At 38.2% G+C, this 17,195-nt stretch overlaps 1 protein-coding gene across 1 annotated transcript in view; it reads right to left on the bottom strand.

The window, feature by feature from the left end:
• LOC144702716 (Spc97 / Spc98 family of spindle pole body (SBP) component) overlaps window positions 1-8,444 on the bottom strand; it is a 30,879-nt gene extending 22,435 nt beyond the window's left edge. Inside the window, exons 1-2 of the mRNA XM_078574729.1 lie at window positions 7,462-8,444; window positions 3,779-4,492 (exon numbers count right to left, since the gene is read on the bottom strand). Of these exons, the coding sequence (XP_078430855.1) occupies window positions 3,779-4,492; window positions 7,462-7,689 (942 nt within the window). The 5' untranslated portion in view covers window positions 7,690-8,444. The remainder of the gene's footprint in view (window positions 1-3,778; window positions 4,493-7,461) is intronic.
• Between the last annotated feature and the right edge of the window lie 8,751 nt (window positions 8,445-17,195).

Below are 17,195 nucleotides of genomic sequence, written 5' to 3' on the forward strand. Positions count from 1 at the left end.
GTCTCTCACTAACATTGGCAAATAGAAGAAAACGATGGTCTGTACGCAATGAGACAGTTGCGAAGGTGTGGCTGGTAGTGGGGAAAGGAGGTTGTCTTCGTTTTGCAGAATCAGGCAAGGCAGGTCAATTATTGGAGCAGTGGGGAATCCAAGTGGAGCAGCCCACTGATGAGGAAAACATGAAGGAGCAGAATGAGAGGAGTATGACGGGAGCAGAGATGGGGCATAAAGAGGAGGCAGATTCAAGACATGGAATCGAAAAGGCAACAAGCCCATGTAGGAGACAAACATTGAGATGGATGACTGAATAGCAGGGGGTGAGTTGGTAGTCAAATGGGGCCAGGGGATTGCACATACCACACTCCGATAATTTGGCATTCACAAGAGAGAACCTTGCGATCCACATATTTTAAAATGGACAGATCCTGGCTTCAAGGAGGAGATAGCAAGATGGTGAATAGAAGGTCTACAACAGGGTTCAGCCACAGAAAACTTGTCCAACAAAATTGGAGGCCTACGCAACTACCTCTTGGAACTGAGAAAACATAAAAGAGAAAAGCGACATAGAAGACGAGTCGAAGATTTAGCCAAAAACAGGGTTTTGGATGATCTAGAAGATATCAAATGTTTATCACAAAAAAGAAGCAAGAGAGTGCCATAAAAATAGAGGGACAATAGCATAGGAGGAGAAGAAAGTGGAGATCGATTGGTAGCAAAGGTCAAGACAACTATAGCAAAAGGAGAGAGATGCAAACACAAGATTCTTTTATCTCATAGCAAATAGGAGGCGAACAAATCAGATACTGAGGGTACATACAGGAAACCAAGAGTACGTGGGTGCCAAAACTGTTGGCAGAGCACTGACAGATGACTTAAGGTGCTTCTCATGAGGAGGGGCTAGACACCAATGGAGGTGGAGCAGAAGAGGAGCAACTAGACTAAGTGAGGAACAATGGAGAGAAACGGTGTGTCCTTTCTCAGAGACAGAAGTCCTAGCCGCGATCAAGCGACTAAATGGTGAAGGAGCATCTAGGCCCGATGGCCTCCCTGTCTTCTTTTACAGTATCTTTGGGAAGACAATCACGACAGGGGTGATGCCTAGGTGGCGAAATTTCAATAAGGAAATTTTGGGTTGGAAAAAAATAACCGTGCTTAATTGGTACTTCTCCCAAAATGTTGAGGAGCCACTAGAGTGGGAGATTTCAGCCTATCGCACTATCAACCTCCATATATCTTATCATAGCCAAGGTCTTGGCCAACCAGCTCAGAGAGTTATAGGTGACTTGGTAGGTCCTTTTCAATCTGCCTTTATTCCCAGACAGCAATTGATTCATGGTGCAGTCGTCGCATCAGAAATCTTGACCGCGTGGAAAACATTGAAAAGATAGGAACGTGGATTTTGCAAAGGCATACGACTGCCTTGATCGGGACTTCTAAAAGGCTTATTTGCAGAGTCAAGGTTTTCCGGCCAAATGGGTGGGGTGGACAAAAAATTGTATTACATCCTACTCTTACGCGGTGCTGGTGAACAGACATTCCGAAGGAGGCTGGAATTCTGCAGCCTGGGGTTAGACAAGGATGCCCTCTAGCCCCGTTACTCTCTGTCTTGGCCTTGGATGCCCTTGCCATAAGCACAATGGAGGCTTGCTCCAACAACCTGCTGAAAGGTTTTCAGACCCCTAATTTCCCGGCAGGTATTCCTCTTCTGCAATATGCGGACGATAACAGTTTCAGAAAGGGGGTTGAGGAGGAGGCTAAAAACTTATCTATCTTGCTAGAACTTTTTGCGGACTGTTCCGAACTACAAATTAATCGCACCAAATCAACCTTCGTTGGCCTTGTAATGTCGCAAGAGAAAGGTTTTTGTTCCAAAGCATTGGGGACACTAGTGGTACGCTCCCCATAAAATATCTGTCTCTCATCGACAGGGGTTCATTGACATTGCTTGGGGGGCCCGGGAGTACTGAAATTGCAAAATCTCAACCTAACCTTATTGGCCAAGCGGGTGTATAGACTTATGGGACACGATACTGCTATGGCTACATGGGTTTTAAAATATATTATGGCTCGACCTTGGACCGGCAAGTTCATAGAAATCCAGCTCGAGTAGTATGCGCATTCTAGCAAGGGCTTATGCAGGTGTTTCTTCAAGTCTGAGATTTCTTCGAAGTCAAGCTGGGGATGCCACATCATTCTGATTTTGGCTAGATGCATGGTCCCCCCAAGGCACATTTAAGACAGAATTCTCACACTGTTTGCTCTTGCAAGGACCCCCCATGCCACAATTAGAGAGTGCTGGTATGGCACATGGACCCCATGCTTGGGCGACACCCTGTCTGACCAAAGAGTGGAAAATTATACGAGGATGCTGTTAAGGATCTACCACAAACTTACCAAAGTAACAGGCGCAGGAGTGAGGCCGAGCCAAGGGCAGGACTGAAAAGTGGTCGTTCAAACGCATTAAAACGGGAAACACAAGCTATAAATAAGGGGGAAATCGCGATAGATGGGGACCCAACTTTTCTTAAATCAGCAACACAGAGGGAGATTCTCTTGATCGTGGTGGAGCCAATCCGACCTCCATCCTTTTCAGCAAGCGGGGAGAATACCGATCCTGATGCTCCAGCATGGGGAACTATCTACCCTCACATCAGTTTGTCTTACTTTGTATTCTGACAATATTTTACTCGTCCAAGCTAGTTTCTACGAATTCTTGCACGATATTCTACATCTACTATTCTGGATCTGATGCACTCGAGGGGATCATAACAGATGCAACAAACCCTAATACACCTACCCCCGTTGGAGGGACATAGAGTGGGTGGAAGTGGATAGGCGCATCCTTCTATGTCTAAGATGCTCATGCGAAACTCAGCTGCAAACATTTAAGGTGAAATTTCCCCATTTAAGGTGAACCGAGGATCCTCCACCTGTGTCGCATCATATGGCGACAAAAGTTCCCCATTTACGGTGAAATTTTTCTATTGGTTGCTCCTCTAGCGAAGGCTAGTGGAGAAGGTCGTCCAGAAGAGATGGCTCCCAGAAGCTTCACCGCACTGTGCTATGTGCGCAAACGGTGATGAGGATTGCTCTGACCTCTTTTTTGACTGCTCCTTTGCCAGAGTGGTCTAGACCTGTGAGCCAATCACGGGGATGAATGTCTCATCAAAGGAGGCTTTTGGGACTCTATAAAGACTGAAGCACTCAGGGGGCGAGAGAGACGAGTTTGACCTTTTGCATTGCTATGGGCACTATGGCCGCACAGCAACAAAGTCATTTTTGACAAACGGGAAGCATCAACGGATGTTGTGGTACAAACAGCTGTGGGTTTTACCGCTGCATGGTATAAAAGCCCGGGGAACTGGCCTTTTAGGTCCTTCATCTACTTATCAATAGTACATTTTTATCTCATCGGGGGGGGGGGGGGGTCACTGACTTTGTGTGATCTCCCCTACCTTTCTTTCAAAAAAATGATCTTTATACCCCACTACCTACTTCCCTCAACTATTCCACAGAGGTACATCCTCTGAAGATTTCTTTTGGTACAGGAAATTAGTCTACATCTTTAAATTCCATGAAGTGGTAGCCAAGACAAAAAGACCACAAACTAAGGACAATTTCTTTGATGCCTCAAACCACCACTACAAAAGTCAATGATGCACAAGACATATAACAAGAAACGACTGAACTCAATAACTCAGTAAGATGCTCGGGACTAAAAAATGGCAAATTTTATAGTGAAATAAGATTCTTTGGATTACAGTTGGATCAAGCTTACTCGGGTTTGAACGTACAAATATGTTAACAGATCTGCACCTCTTGGGAAGGAACTGTAGACTGAGTCCATAACAGAAGAAAATTCCTCGGCTGAAAGCTTAGAGAATTCGAGATTATCTTTTAAAATACCACATAAGTGTCCAAGAACTTCGATACGTGTTCTGAGTTCTCTTGTATGCAAATAAACCTCCAAGAGAGTGATTTCCGAAATATTATTAGGAAAGCCTCCTGAATTTTGAGAATCAATCTTCGATGAGCGCCGGACTTCTATTGAGGCAAATACCGTGTTCAATGCACAAATATACCCCTCCAAAATTTTCCTCAATGCAACCGCAAATGCCTGGTTAACAAGAGTAAAGGGAGGGTAATCTGAACATTCATCCTTCTCAGAATCCCGAAAATGCTTTGTTGATGATCTTTTCCAGTCTATTTTTCCATCTTGATCTTTCTCAGGATGACGTTCTCTTGATTCCATGCCGAGGAAGTAATTTACAAATTTGCGGAGGAGAAAGAAGACGAGACCAGAATGTGCAATAGATTCCAGTAAACTTCCAAGGGAAGACATGCTGGACGATCGATGCCAGAATTTGGGGTTCCTGTGAATGTTCCTATCAGCTAGACTTTGAGAAAATACGGATGAAGCTTTCTGTAACTCATCAATGGCCGATTTTACTCCTTGTAGGGCATTTAGAACTAGTCTCACAAGCGCCGTCTCCTGGAAAGTGACAACAAAAAAAACCAAACCAAGTAACACTATCATTGACATAAGCTCTTTCAAAATGACAGAAACAATGCTTCAAATCGGCAGAAAAAAGAAACTCATGCTCGATTTGCATCCAACGATAGGAGCGATAATTCACAGAAGATTTTTCAAAATGATAGAAACGATCACTCACAGAAGATTTTTCAAATGACAGAAACGATCATTCACAGAAGATTTTTCAAACTCATGCTGGATTTGCATCCAACGATAGAAGCGATAATTCACAGATGATTTTTCAAAATGATAGAAACGATCACTCACAGAAGATTTTTCAAATGACAGAAACGATCATTCACAGAAGATTTTTCAAACTCATGCTGGATTTGCATCCAACGATAGAAGCGATAACTCACAGATGATTTTTCAAAATGATAGAAACGATCATTCACAGAAGATTTTTCAAATGACCGAAACGATCATTCACAGAAGATTTTTCAAACTCATGCTCAATTTGCATCCAACGATAGGAGCGATAATTCACAGAAGATTTTTCAAAATGATAGAAACGATCACTCACAGAAGATTTTTCAAATGACCGAAACGATCATTCACAGAAGATTTTTCAAACTCATGCTGGATTTGCATCCAACGATAGAAGCGATAATTCACAGATGATTTTTCAAAATGATAGAAACGATCATTCACAGAAGATTTTTCAAATGACCGAAACGATCATTCACAGAAGATTTTTCAAACTCATGCTCAATTTGCATCCAACGATAGGAGCGATAACTCACAGAAGATTTTTCAAAATGATAGAAACGATCATTCACAGAAGATTTTTCAAATGACCGAAACGATCATTCACAGAAGATTTTTCAAACTCATGCTCAATTTGCATCCAACGATAGGAGCGATAATTCACAGATGATTTTTCAAAATGATAGAAACGATCAGTCACAGAAGATTTTTCAAATGACCGAAACGATCATTCACAGAAGATTTTTCAAACTCATGCTCAATTTGCATCCAACGATAGGAGCGATAACTCACAGAAGATTTTTCAAAATGATAGAAACGATCAGTCACAGAAGATTTTTCAAATGACCGAAACGATCATTCACAGAAGATTTTTCAAACTCATGCTCAATTTGCATCCAACGATAGGAGCGATAACTCACAGAAGATTTTTCAAAATGATAGAAACGATCACTCACAGAAGATTTTTCAAATGACAGAAACGATCATTCACAGAAGATTTTTCAAACTCATGCTCAATTTGCATCCAACGATAGGAGCGATAACTCACAGAAGATTTTTCAAAATGATAGAAACGATCATTCACAGAAGATTTTTCAAATGACCGAAACGATCATTCACAGAAGATTTTTCAAACTCATGCTCAATTTGCATCCAACGATAGGAGCGATAATTCACAGAAGATTTTTCAAAATGATAGAAACGATCACTCACAGAAGATTTTTCAAATGACAGAAACGATCATTCACAGAAGATTTTTCAAACTCATGCTGGATTTGCATCCAACGATAGAAGCGATAATTCACAGATGATTTTTCAAAATGATAGAAACGATCACTCACAGAAGATTTTTCAAATGACCGAAACGATCATTCACAGAAGATTTTTCAAACTCATGCTGGATTTGCATCCAACGATAGAAGCGATAATTCACAGATGATTTTTCAAAATGATAGAAACGATCATTCACAGAAGATTTTTCAAATGACCGAAACGATCATTCACAGAAGATTTTTCAAACTCATGCTCAATTTGCATCCAACGATACGAGCGATAACTCACAGAAGATTTTTCAAAATGATAGAAACGATCATTCACAGAAGATTTTTCAAATGACAGAAACGATCATTCACAGAAGATTTTTCAAACTCATGCTCAATTTGCATCCAACGATAGGAGCGATAACTCACAGAAGATTTTTCAAAATGATAGAAACGATCATTCACAGAAGATTTTTCAAATGACCGAAACGATCATTCACAGAAGATTTTTCAAACTCATGCTCAATTTGCATCCAACGATAGGAGCGATAATTCACAGAAGATTTTTCAAAATGATAGAAACGATCACTCACAGAAGATTTTTCAAATGACCGAAACGATCATTCACAGAAGATTTTTCAAACTCATGCTCAATTTGCATCCAACGATAGGAGCGATAATTCACAGAAGATTTTTCAAAATGATAGAAACGATCACTCACAGAAGATTTTTCAAATGACCGAAACGATCATTCACAGAAGATTTTTCAAACTCATGCTCAATTTGCATCCAACGATAGGAGCGATAATTCACAGAAGATTTTTCAAAATGATAGAAACGATCACTCACAGAGGATTTTTCAAATGACAGAAACGATCATTCACAGAAGATTTTTCAAACTCATGCTGGATTTGCATCCAACGATAGAAGCGATAATTCACAGATGATTTTTCAAAATGATAGAAACGATCATTCACAGAAGATTTTTCAAATGACCGAAACGATCATTCACAGAAGATTTTTCAAACTCATGCTCAATTTGCATCCAACGATAGGAGCGATAACTCACAGAAGATTTTTCAAAATGATAGAAACGATCATTCACAGAAGATTTTTCAAATGACCGAAACGATCATTCACAGAAGATTTTTCAAACTCATGCTCAATTTGCATCCAACGATAGGAGCGATAATTCATACAAGATTTTTCAAAATGATAGAAACGATCATTCACAGAAGATTTTTCAAATGACAGAGACGATCATTCACAGAAGATTTTTCAAACTCATGCAGGATTTGCATCCAACGATAGAAGCGATCATTCACAGAAGATTTTTCAAAATGAAAGAAACGATCACTGACAGAAAATTATTCAAAATGACAGAAACGATGCTTCCAATCGGCAGAAAAAAGAAGAAAAAAAACTCGTGCTAGATTTGCATCGGCGCAAGGAAACACTCACCGAGACGATCAAGGGATCGGAGATGGGAGCCATGAATTCGGGGGATGGAGAAGCGCGGGCGAGAGGCGGGGGCTTGCCGCCGTGGGAGGGAATGGACTCCCAGGTCTTCGGGGCCAGCCAGGGTTTATCCACTCCCACCTTCTCCAGCAACCGCGCCGCGAAACCCGCCTCGCCTCCTCCCATCTCCAGTCCAAACCAAGTACGGCGACACACTCTCTCTCTCCCCATGCTTCTCTCTCTATATATATATGTGTGCGCCTCTCTTTCTCTCTCTTGTCTCTTCTCCCTTTCTTCTGCTCTCTTCTCTCTCTCCTCTCTCTTCTCTCTTTCTTCTGCTCTCTTCTCTCTCTCCTCTCTCTTCTCTCTTTCTTCTGCTCTCTTCTCTCTCTCCTCTCTCTTCTCTCTTTCTTCTGCTCTCTTCTGCTCTCTCCTCTCTCTTCTCTCTTTCTTCTGCTCTCTTCTCTCTCTCCTCTCTCTGCTCTTTCAGTCTTTCTTCTGCTCTCTTTTCTCTCTCCTCTCTCTGCTCTTTCAGTCTTTCTTCTGCTCTCTTCTCTCTCTCCTCTCTCTGCTCTTTCAGTCTTTCTTCTGCTCTCCTCTCTCTCTCCTCTCTCTCCCCGCTCTTCTCTCTCTTTTGTCTTTCTTTTCTATCTCCCTCTCTTTCTCTCTTCTCTCTTACTTCTGCTCTCTCCTCTCTCCTTTCTCTCTTCTCTCTTACTTCTGGTCTCTCCCCTCTCTTCTGTCTTTCTTTTCTATCTCCCTCTCTTTCTCTCTTCTCTCTTACTTCTGCTCTCTCCTCTCCTTTCTCTCTTCTCTCTTACTTCTGGTCTCTCCCCTCTCTTCTCTCTCTTCTGTCTTTCTTTTCTATCTCCCTCTCTTTCTCTCTCTGCCTCTCCCTCTCTTCTACTCTCTCCTCTCTCCTTTCTCTCTTCTTTCTTCTGCTCTCTCCTCTCTCTTCTCCTCTCTCTACTCTTTCTCCTCTCTCTACTCTTTCTCCTCACTCTCCTCTTTCTCCTCTCTCTGCTCTTTCTCCTCTCTCTCCTCTCTCCTCTCTCTCTGCTCTTTCTCCTCTCTCCTCTCTCTCCTCTCTCTCCTCTTTCTCCTCTCACCTCTCTCTCCTCCCTCTCCTCCCTCTCCTCCCTCTCCTCCCTTTCTTCTCCTCTCTCTCTCCTCTCTCTTCTCCTCTCTATCCTCTCTCTTCTCCTCTCTCCTCTCTCTCCTCTATCTTCTCCTATCTCTCCTCTCTCTCCTCTCTCTTCTCCTCTCTCCTCTCTCTTCTCCTCTCTCTCCTCTATCTTCTCCTCTCTCCTCTCCTCTCTCGTCTCTCTTCTCCTCTCTCTCCTCTCTCTCCTCTCTCTTCTCCTCTCTCTCCTCTCTCTCCTCTCTCTTCTCCTCTCTCTCCTCTCTCTCCTCTCTCTTCTCCTCTCTCTCCTCTTCCTCCCTCCTCTCTCTCCTCCCTCTCCTCCCTCTCCTCTCTCTCCTCTCTCTTCACCTCTCTTCTCCTCTCTTCTCCTCTCTTCTCCTCTCTCTCCTCTCTCTTCTCTCTCTCCTCCCTCTCCTCCCTCTCCTCCCTCTCCTCTCTCTCCTCTCTTCCGCTCTTTCTTTATCCTCGTCGAGTCCCGCCTAAACAGACTCAAATTTCTGAGCGCGAAATTTTTTAGTACATTATTTAAGCGATATTTCGGAAAAGACAAAATAGTCCTTTAGTTATGTTTTCTCATTTCCAAATAAAGCCATAAATTTGACACAAAAATAAACAATCTATGAAGAACCAAGCTAGCCAGTGATTTCAGACTTCTTTGCCATGAATTTGGAGTGGGATTTTAGCATTTAAGAATAATAGATCAATAGATCTCACCCTGAAACCCATTCGTTGATATTTTCAAACTTTCTAAATAGAGAAACTATTTAACTCATTTTATCTTCCATTTTAGTGTTGTTTTCTCATTTCATCATCTTCTTGATCTACTAGCACATCTACCCACCGAAAAACTGCATCAAAAACACAATTGGAAGATAAAAATATATACAGACATTCTTAGACTCGTTGTTGCAAAAAGTTCTTCAGTTTTTAAAATGATTTTTAAGAAAAAAAATTTAGTAACCCTTATTGTAACATAGTCTGATATAAGTTGTCATTTAATGTTGTTAACGGGGATTTTCGTGGTTAAATTTGATATTTTGAAATGATTTTCTCCACCAAACTTATTTACTTTACTTGTCATCGTTGATGTGTTTTCTTATTTTCTTTGACTTTGTTTATTTATCTTATTAGTGGATAATGATGATTAACATCACCTTCACCATCCTCTTGCATCACCCTCCCTTCATGTCTTTAATGCTATCATCTTCTGCATCTTCATTATCCACTGCACGCTGTGAGCCTTCTTTACTTCACTCCGTTGCGTCTGCTCCGCTCCCTCTTGTAAACTCGCACCCCGTGCATTCATAATCCACCCGTAAGAACCTTCTGACAAACTTAGAGCCTAAAAAGCACAAAAATATCATATGTTTTGAAGGTTCGTATTTTAGGAGGAATGCCATCTCAGGTAAGAGTGGAGTAGGGCTTTTAGTATTGACATGGCCTTGAGATGGCCGACATGCCTTTGTCCCCCCATAGGGACACAGCCACACAACTGGCATGGTAGCAGAGGTTTGCACTTTTTCTTGTATGTAATGCATGCCTTTAATCCCTATAGGGGATGCACCTTTACCCCACAAAAATAAGGTTTTCATTTTATACTTCACTCCATTTTGGGGTTCTTTTCACCTTTCCCTCGATGTACTACTTCGATATCAGTCGTCCACGAGTAGTTAGCCTTGAGAGTTGGACTTTGCTGATTCACATGGGTTTCCACGTGCCCTGTGCTACTTATGTCAGAGCATAAATCAGTGATGCTTTTGGTTACTGGATTTTCGCCATATGGGGTTCAGTACTCAACCATTTTCCTAGCATCAATGTGAGGTGGGTAGTTTATTTGGGGTGGATGCCTCCTAAAGAGTAACCAAGGTGTAAGAAGGTATCAATGTTGATCAATGTGACTTCTAGTGAAATTATATTTGTGTAAGTGGAATCGATTAACCTGTGTCCCTGATAAAGTCCTTTTGAACCCCAACTTTTTTCCTTTTTTATTAATTTGTTAATGTAATCAAGCAACCCAAAAAATACATTGTATGTTAATGGATTAAAATGTCTGCCTATATAGTTCGTTTGTTTGACTAAAATATTTTCTCTTAAAAATGAATAAAGTAAAGCATTCTTAATTTACCCTGCCATCCATTTTTTGATAACTAAATTGGGTTTGTATGGGGGGGTTTTGACAACCATAAAAAACTTCCCTGGTAAAATGTATAAAGTAAAGTATTCTTAATTTCCCCTGTTCCACAGACCTGATTCCAAGACTTAGTACAAAAAATAAAATTTTCAAACACCCCCCAAAAAACTATTATTACATCTTTTATTTTATTTTCATCTCAAATTATGAATTTAATTATTTCAAAATTAAATATGTTTACTTTCATTTACCCTACTTTTTATCCTAAACATGATAGGGAAGTGTAAACAAGCATATTGGTAAACAAGAATATAAGCATGATATTCAAAAAGGAGAATGAAATAGCTAGTCACAACACTATCGTCTAATCATATTCAAAGAATGTTTTATCACGCCACCATCTGAATGGAGACAAATGAAAGATGGTTAAATTGATAATGCATTAGTCCTAAATCTATGGGTGTGATTATGTTGATGACTTTATATTTAATTACCAACCAGATCCATTGATGGGACAGTTACACAAGTGTTCATCAGTATTGAGTCTGGCCCCATCCATAATTCACAACTGAGGACCACTTAAGCAAAATTGAACCAAATTTTTGTCAGACCAGACTAAATCAAACTAAAACAATTAATGCATCCAAAATTATAGTCAATCATGAGTCAAGACTTGGACTGGATCAAGGAATGAAGTCCTAAGAATTTTTATTTTATTTTATCAAATATCATTGCATTTTTTATTTAAAAAGTTCCCCTTACCTGCAATATTCTCCTTTCCCCAATATCCCAGGTCATAGACTCAGCCATGAGTCATAATCCCACTATTCACCGATGCTACCAAACTCTTAAATTTCCACTAATCATCACCATGAAAACGCTACAAGTAGGTTGCCTTCCCTTGGAAGACATCATTCCATAAATAATCAGATATACACAATTTCATTCTAGATTCTCTTAAATAAGTATATTTATATATGATAACGCATTCTTAATAACCTAATATGACATTATTTACATTAAATTGGTTATAGATGAGTTTTTTTAAGCCTAAAATGATTATATCCATTTTTAGCACGATGCTTTGAATTTTTTGAATTTTAAGTATTTTGGGATTTTTTATGTTATATTCCAAAAGAAAAATGATTTTTTGAGTTGAAATTTGATTTTTCTGAATTGTTATACTTTATTTTTATGATGATACAATTTTTCTAAGTTGGAAAGTATATTTAAATGTATTTTTGGAACTATAAATAATTTCATAGTAATTTATAAAATATTTCTCAACTCAAAATTCCTTATGCTATATGTCGCCATTCTTTTCATCGAGCGATGACCACTAATTATTATTGTTAACAATTTGCGCCAATCAATTATTGAATTCGTTATATATTGGCATCAACAAATCATTGAATCTTGTTGATGATTAGCATCAGCCAATCATATAAAGACCGTTATGGCAAAATGGCACGACAGGTCCCAATCATGCCTTTTCTCATGCCTTTCTTATTTTTTAACTACAGGTATGACAGGTCCCAATCATAAAAAGGTGAGGTTTAATCACAACAATTATGATGTTGAGATCTAGAAAATGTGAATTGTTCCTTATTTTATAATTGCTTTAACTTCTGATTAGTCAAGAGTTGTATTGGCCACTGATATGTCATGAGACACCTATCGTCCACGTGTACAAGCGGGACACACATGTGCGACTTGTCACATTGACGTGGTGTGCGCTCACTAGCTTGCACATCACATGTCTTGTTATTTATTATATTTTCAATCGTTATTCCTTCCTTTTTGTATTTTTTACTGAAAGGACACCTGGCATAACGTGAGACCTTGATGGAGGAGGACAAAAAAAAAATGGCCAATCATCATATTTAATGTCAAACCATAGACAAAATCCAAAAAATGATGTGGTGGCAGTGACGAGGATGAGGGGAGAGAAATAAATGAATTAAATCAAAGGCTGAAAATTATCCAATGACAGGGCTTGATATACGACAATTTAGAAGGTCGATTGAGCTGAAATTTTGAGGCACCTTCTTCTTTCTCACTTTTGTACATCCATAGGACTGGATATATAAATTGAGCCCATGATCTTTTTTGAAATCATCATGAAAACATGCATGCAATTTCTAAGTTGACAAATAGAAAGGTTCTCCCTGATATTTCTGAGAAAGAAGATGAACTTGAATTGTCTGATGAAGATCTAGAATAAACTAAGAAAGAATCTGATCCTAACGATTACATCTAGCCGTTCCATCTCTTGGTGCTTTGAAAATTTATAAAATAAAACAAAGTGTTAATGATGAGCATCTTCTTGAGATGTTTAAATAAGCTATGATTAAAATTCATTTGACTGAAACAATTCAACATATTCTTTGTATGCTAAAATTTTGAAAATTTGTGATTATCTAGTAGAAAGAAGAAAATGATTCAACTATATGAAAATTTGGGTTCTATCTCACAAAAACTTCTTGAAAAATGTAGGGATCCTGGAACTCTTTTAATCAAGTGTGAAATAGGAGGAATGGTTTTATCCAAATCACCAACTGATTCAGGAGAAAGTGTAGATACTTTGCCCAAAGTCTTATATGATAAATTTAACTTTGGATATTTAGAACCCAATTTTCTATAACTTCAGCTAGAAGATGTATCCAATAGGCAACCCTATATATTGTTAGAAGATATAGTTGTTAAAATATAACATTATCATTTTCTTGTAGATTCTATGATGGATGAGATAAAAGTCACTGAATACCATAAGAATGCTTCTATAATCTTTGGCAGACTTTTCTTATCCAGAAATAGTGAAAACACGGATTGGGAAAAAGGGATAGTGAATTGACAATGAGGATGGAGAAAGTATAAATCAATACTTCTAATTGGATGAAATATCCTGAAATATATTATAAGGATATTTTCTTGGTCGTTTCCTTTATGAAAGTAAATATGACATTATGTGTTCCTGGTCTCATGATTTTCGAGATGGTATCTCTCTTGGAAATGATATGTGTTCTGTTGCTTCAAAATTTTATCTGAAAACAAATCCCATTGGAAATACATTTTTGAGAGTGAAACATGATTTTTCCCCTTAACATTTCATCATCCTTGTCTTCATGTCAAGAAAGTAAATTACCTACCATGATTAGGAATTATAAATTTTCTATTGTACATTTTATTTGTGATATTAAATGAATTTGTCCATATACATGTGTTAAGAGAACTTTTAGTGATTAGAATACTAAGTCGAATCGAGAATGGCAAAGGAACTTTGAACCCCGTCATGAAAGAGGTTGTTAGAAAAGGAATACTGAAATGTTTGGAGGCTGGATTGTTTTACTGAATTTTTGATAGCTCTCAGGTTAGCCTTATTGATAACCCAAAATTTTATCTCAAGTCTTTGTTAATTATTGGATTAAACAACAAATTTGTAATGTTTCCTTACTAAGTATGGATTGAGTAAGGGTCGAACCACAGAAGCCAGAAATCAATTAGAATATTTTTCCATATGATTATATATTTATAGTTTTTTAAGATAAAAATAAAAATTAACTCTAAGATAGGGAATATTTCTCTTATTTTTTAATCAAATACAATGAAGGAAAAAAAATAATGTTCAGAATAACTTCAAAGATAAACTTTACTTGAATATTGTAATATTAAGAATCAATTAATAACTAAAAAATAGCTTACAGTATTTGTTTTAGCAGAGGGCGCCAGGGTTCCCCACAGGAGCACCCCTGAGTTGTGTGTTGGCGCTGAAAAACGTGTGGCGGATCTCCGGTCTTTTGGTTCAGTAAAAATGCAATAACTTGAGCTGTAGGATGATTTTTTCAGCCCCATTTGTAGCGTTGGAAAGACCTTGGACTTGGCTATCATTTCTGTAATAATAAATCTAGAAAAACTAATTGTGTAAGGCAGGAACTTCCGAGTGTGCACGAACCTCTGGTGTCACTCCCTTTTGAGCCAAGGATACATTCTTCTTCAGTTTCCTCCAAACCTGATGATTTGATTCCCTTCTTCACTCAACCTAACACTCAAAAAGAGTGGATCTAAGAAACACTGCTGCACTCAAGGCTGCCGAAACATTGTTTGGGACAGAAATTCAAAGATGATTACAATGTGGGAGAAAAGGGGTATAAATAAGGATCCTAGATTTTGAATGTGAGAAACCTAGAGTGCGTGGCCAGGATTTCTCAATTTGCCCAGTCAATTTTGTGCCCCCTGTATAGAAAATAAAAAGCAACCACCCACTTGAATTTTTCCTTAAAAATATGCCTCTCCTTTGACTGGGCTTAAGCTCCTTTTGGGATCCGGATAGGGCATGCTCCATAATGGGCTTCATTGTGCTTTAGGTCCCTCTCTTCTCTACAATTAATAATCCAATTACCTGAGTCCTGATATGACTGAAGCTACAAGGAAATGATGAGAAAAATAAACTACTTGATTCAAGGGAATCAAGTGAGGTTAGTTCATAAATAATTAAACCCCATTAGTTAGGACCAATTACAAAACTGAGTGTTAATTTCATTTTCAAGATGAATAAGTGATAATTTTTTTTCATATTCTTGATGTAAATAGTAAGATAAATCATTGAAACGCATATATTTATCACTAGATATTCGATGTCATCAAATGCCCACCAACTTAAACAATGTATAGTCCCTTAGAAATGCCCCTTTATTTTACTTGAGAGTCAAACTTATTCTCGTATGCAATAAAGTAATGAGTGAAGTAGTATAAATATCGTCGCCATCTTAATATGGAGTAACTTTGAGTACTTAGCTCATTCAAGGCATGTAAGTCAATTCCTCTAACTTTGGAAAGCGCTTCTGGTGTTGAGAGGGGAAAATCTACTTGTATATGTGTGTATGATGGTATGGGCAGAGGTGATGTTACACCGTTCATTCAAATATGGACCTCACCCATCAGAAGACACTATCTATGAAGGCTCACTACTTATCACTAGACATCTTCACTATCTGTCATCCTAGGTGAATGTAGGGGCATACAAATTTCTCTTCTTGTATTAGCATAGAATATCAAATTGTTTACCAAACAAATAGAAGTGTCGTCCATCTATCTCCTATAAGGGAAATAGAGAAGAGAACAGAAGGATGGCCCAGAAGAATGTGTGGTGGTAGAGATATCATAAATTTGTGGAAGGAAATTTCTACTTCTAATAGACTACTCCCAAGATTTTAGAATGAAGTTGAGGAAGGTAGAAGTACAGACGAAAGAAAGAAGAGATCAAAATAATTCTCAACAAATAAGAAAATGATAATAGGAAAAAAAACATCCCGTCATTTTTTATTTATTTTATTTTATTTTTACTTTTTCTATTTTTTGTTTTTTTTCTCTTTTTTTCGTTCCTCGGATTTTTTCCTTGATGTCGAGGACGTCCATGATTTTTTTTTATATATATTTTTTGGATGGGGTAGAATTATTTTGCATCGATACTAATTGAAGAAAAAGATGTGAAACATGAGAAGGTGAGAATATGAGAAGATGTTGAACAAACAAAGTATAGTAGATAGAAGAATAAGATTAGGAGAGGAAGAGTGAAATTTTATATATCAAAGAAAAGAGGATTGACATTATAATAGAGTCACAAATAGGGAGATAGATGGATTTGGGATGTATCCATATTAGTAATAATAAGGGCAGGAATAGAAGGTTCCTATAATGCATACACACGAACCGGATAACGGATGAAGGGTAGGTATGAGATAGTTGTGTGTAGAGGATACAAACAAAAGTGTTCAACCACATATATTTAGGTTTCCAAAAGGGAATAAGGAGATTCTGTGCTTAGGTTTTGAACTTGTGCATGCCCCTACCCCACTTTGGGTTCAATTGAATGGAAGAGCTAAATACATAAGCAAGATCGGATATCCACCATTTGACTGGAAAAATGTTCCTTTCTAATTCACACACACTCATCACTTTCTACCCATAACACCTTATCCTTTGATAATTTTTTAAACCCCCAACTCAAACCATTAGATATCCTGGTTATGTGGAGATTTAATACATGCTACTCAAGAAGTATTAGACAACAATAAGATGTGAGAGAATGCACTCTTAGAGCTTAACTTCTAAACTTTCCTTCTTTAAGAAAAGAATGGGATGGTATCCTCAAGGTTGGGTTATTTTGCATCTAACATTTCTGAAATATTTTCCCAAATCCCAAAAATTTATATAGAAAGAGAGCATGTAGTTATAAAATCATAAGCATTCCCCCCCAAGCATGGTCCTCAATGCGATGAAGATAAAAGGTTCAAAAGGTTCATGAAATGCAAAGTGAGGGGTAATTTTTTTTCTTCATTTTGTTCATTAAGCTAGATGAGTAATGGCATCCAACTTTTAATACCTTACAGTCAGTAGAACCTTGAAATTCCGAAGCAGATAAAGATAAAAAGAAAATTACATAATTCAAAAAACATAAAAGAA

The sequence above is a fragment of the Wolffia australiana genome, chromosome 4 (assembly GCF_029677425.1).
Source record: "Wolffia australiana isolate 7733 chromosome 4, ASM2967742v1".
Taxonomy (NCBI): domain Eukaryota; kingdom Viridiplantae; phylum Streptophyta; class Magnoliopsida; order Alismatales; family Araceae; genus Wolffia; species Wolffia australiana.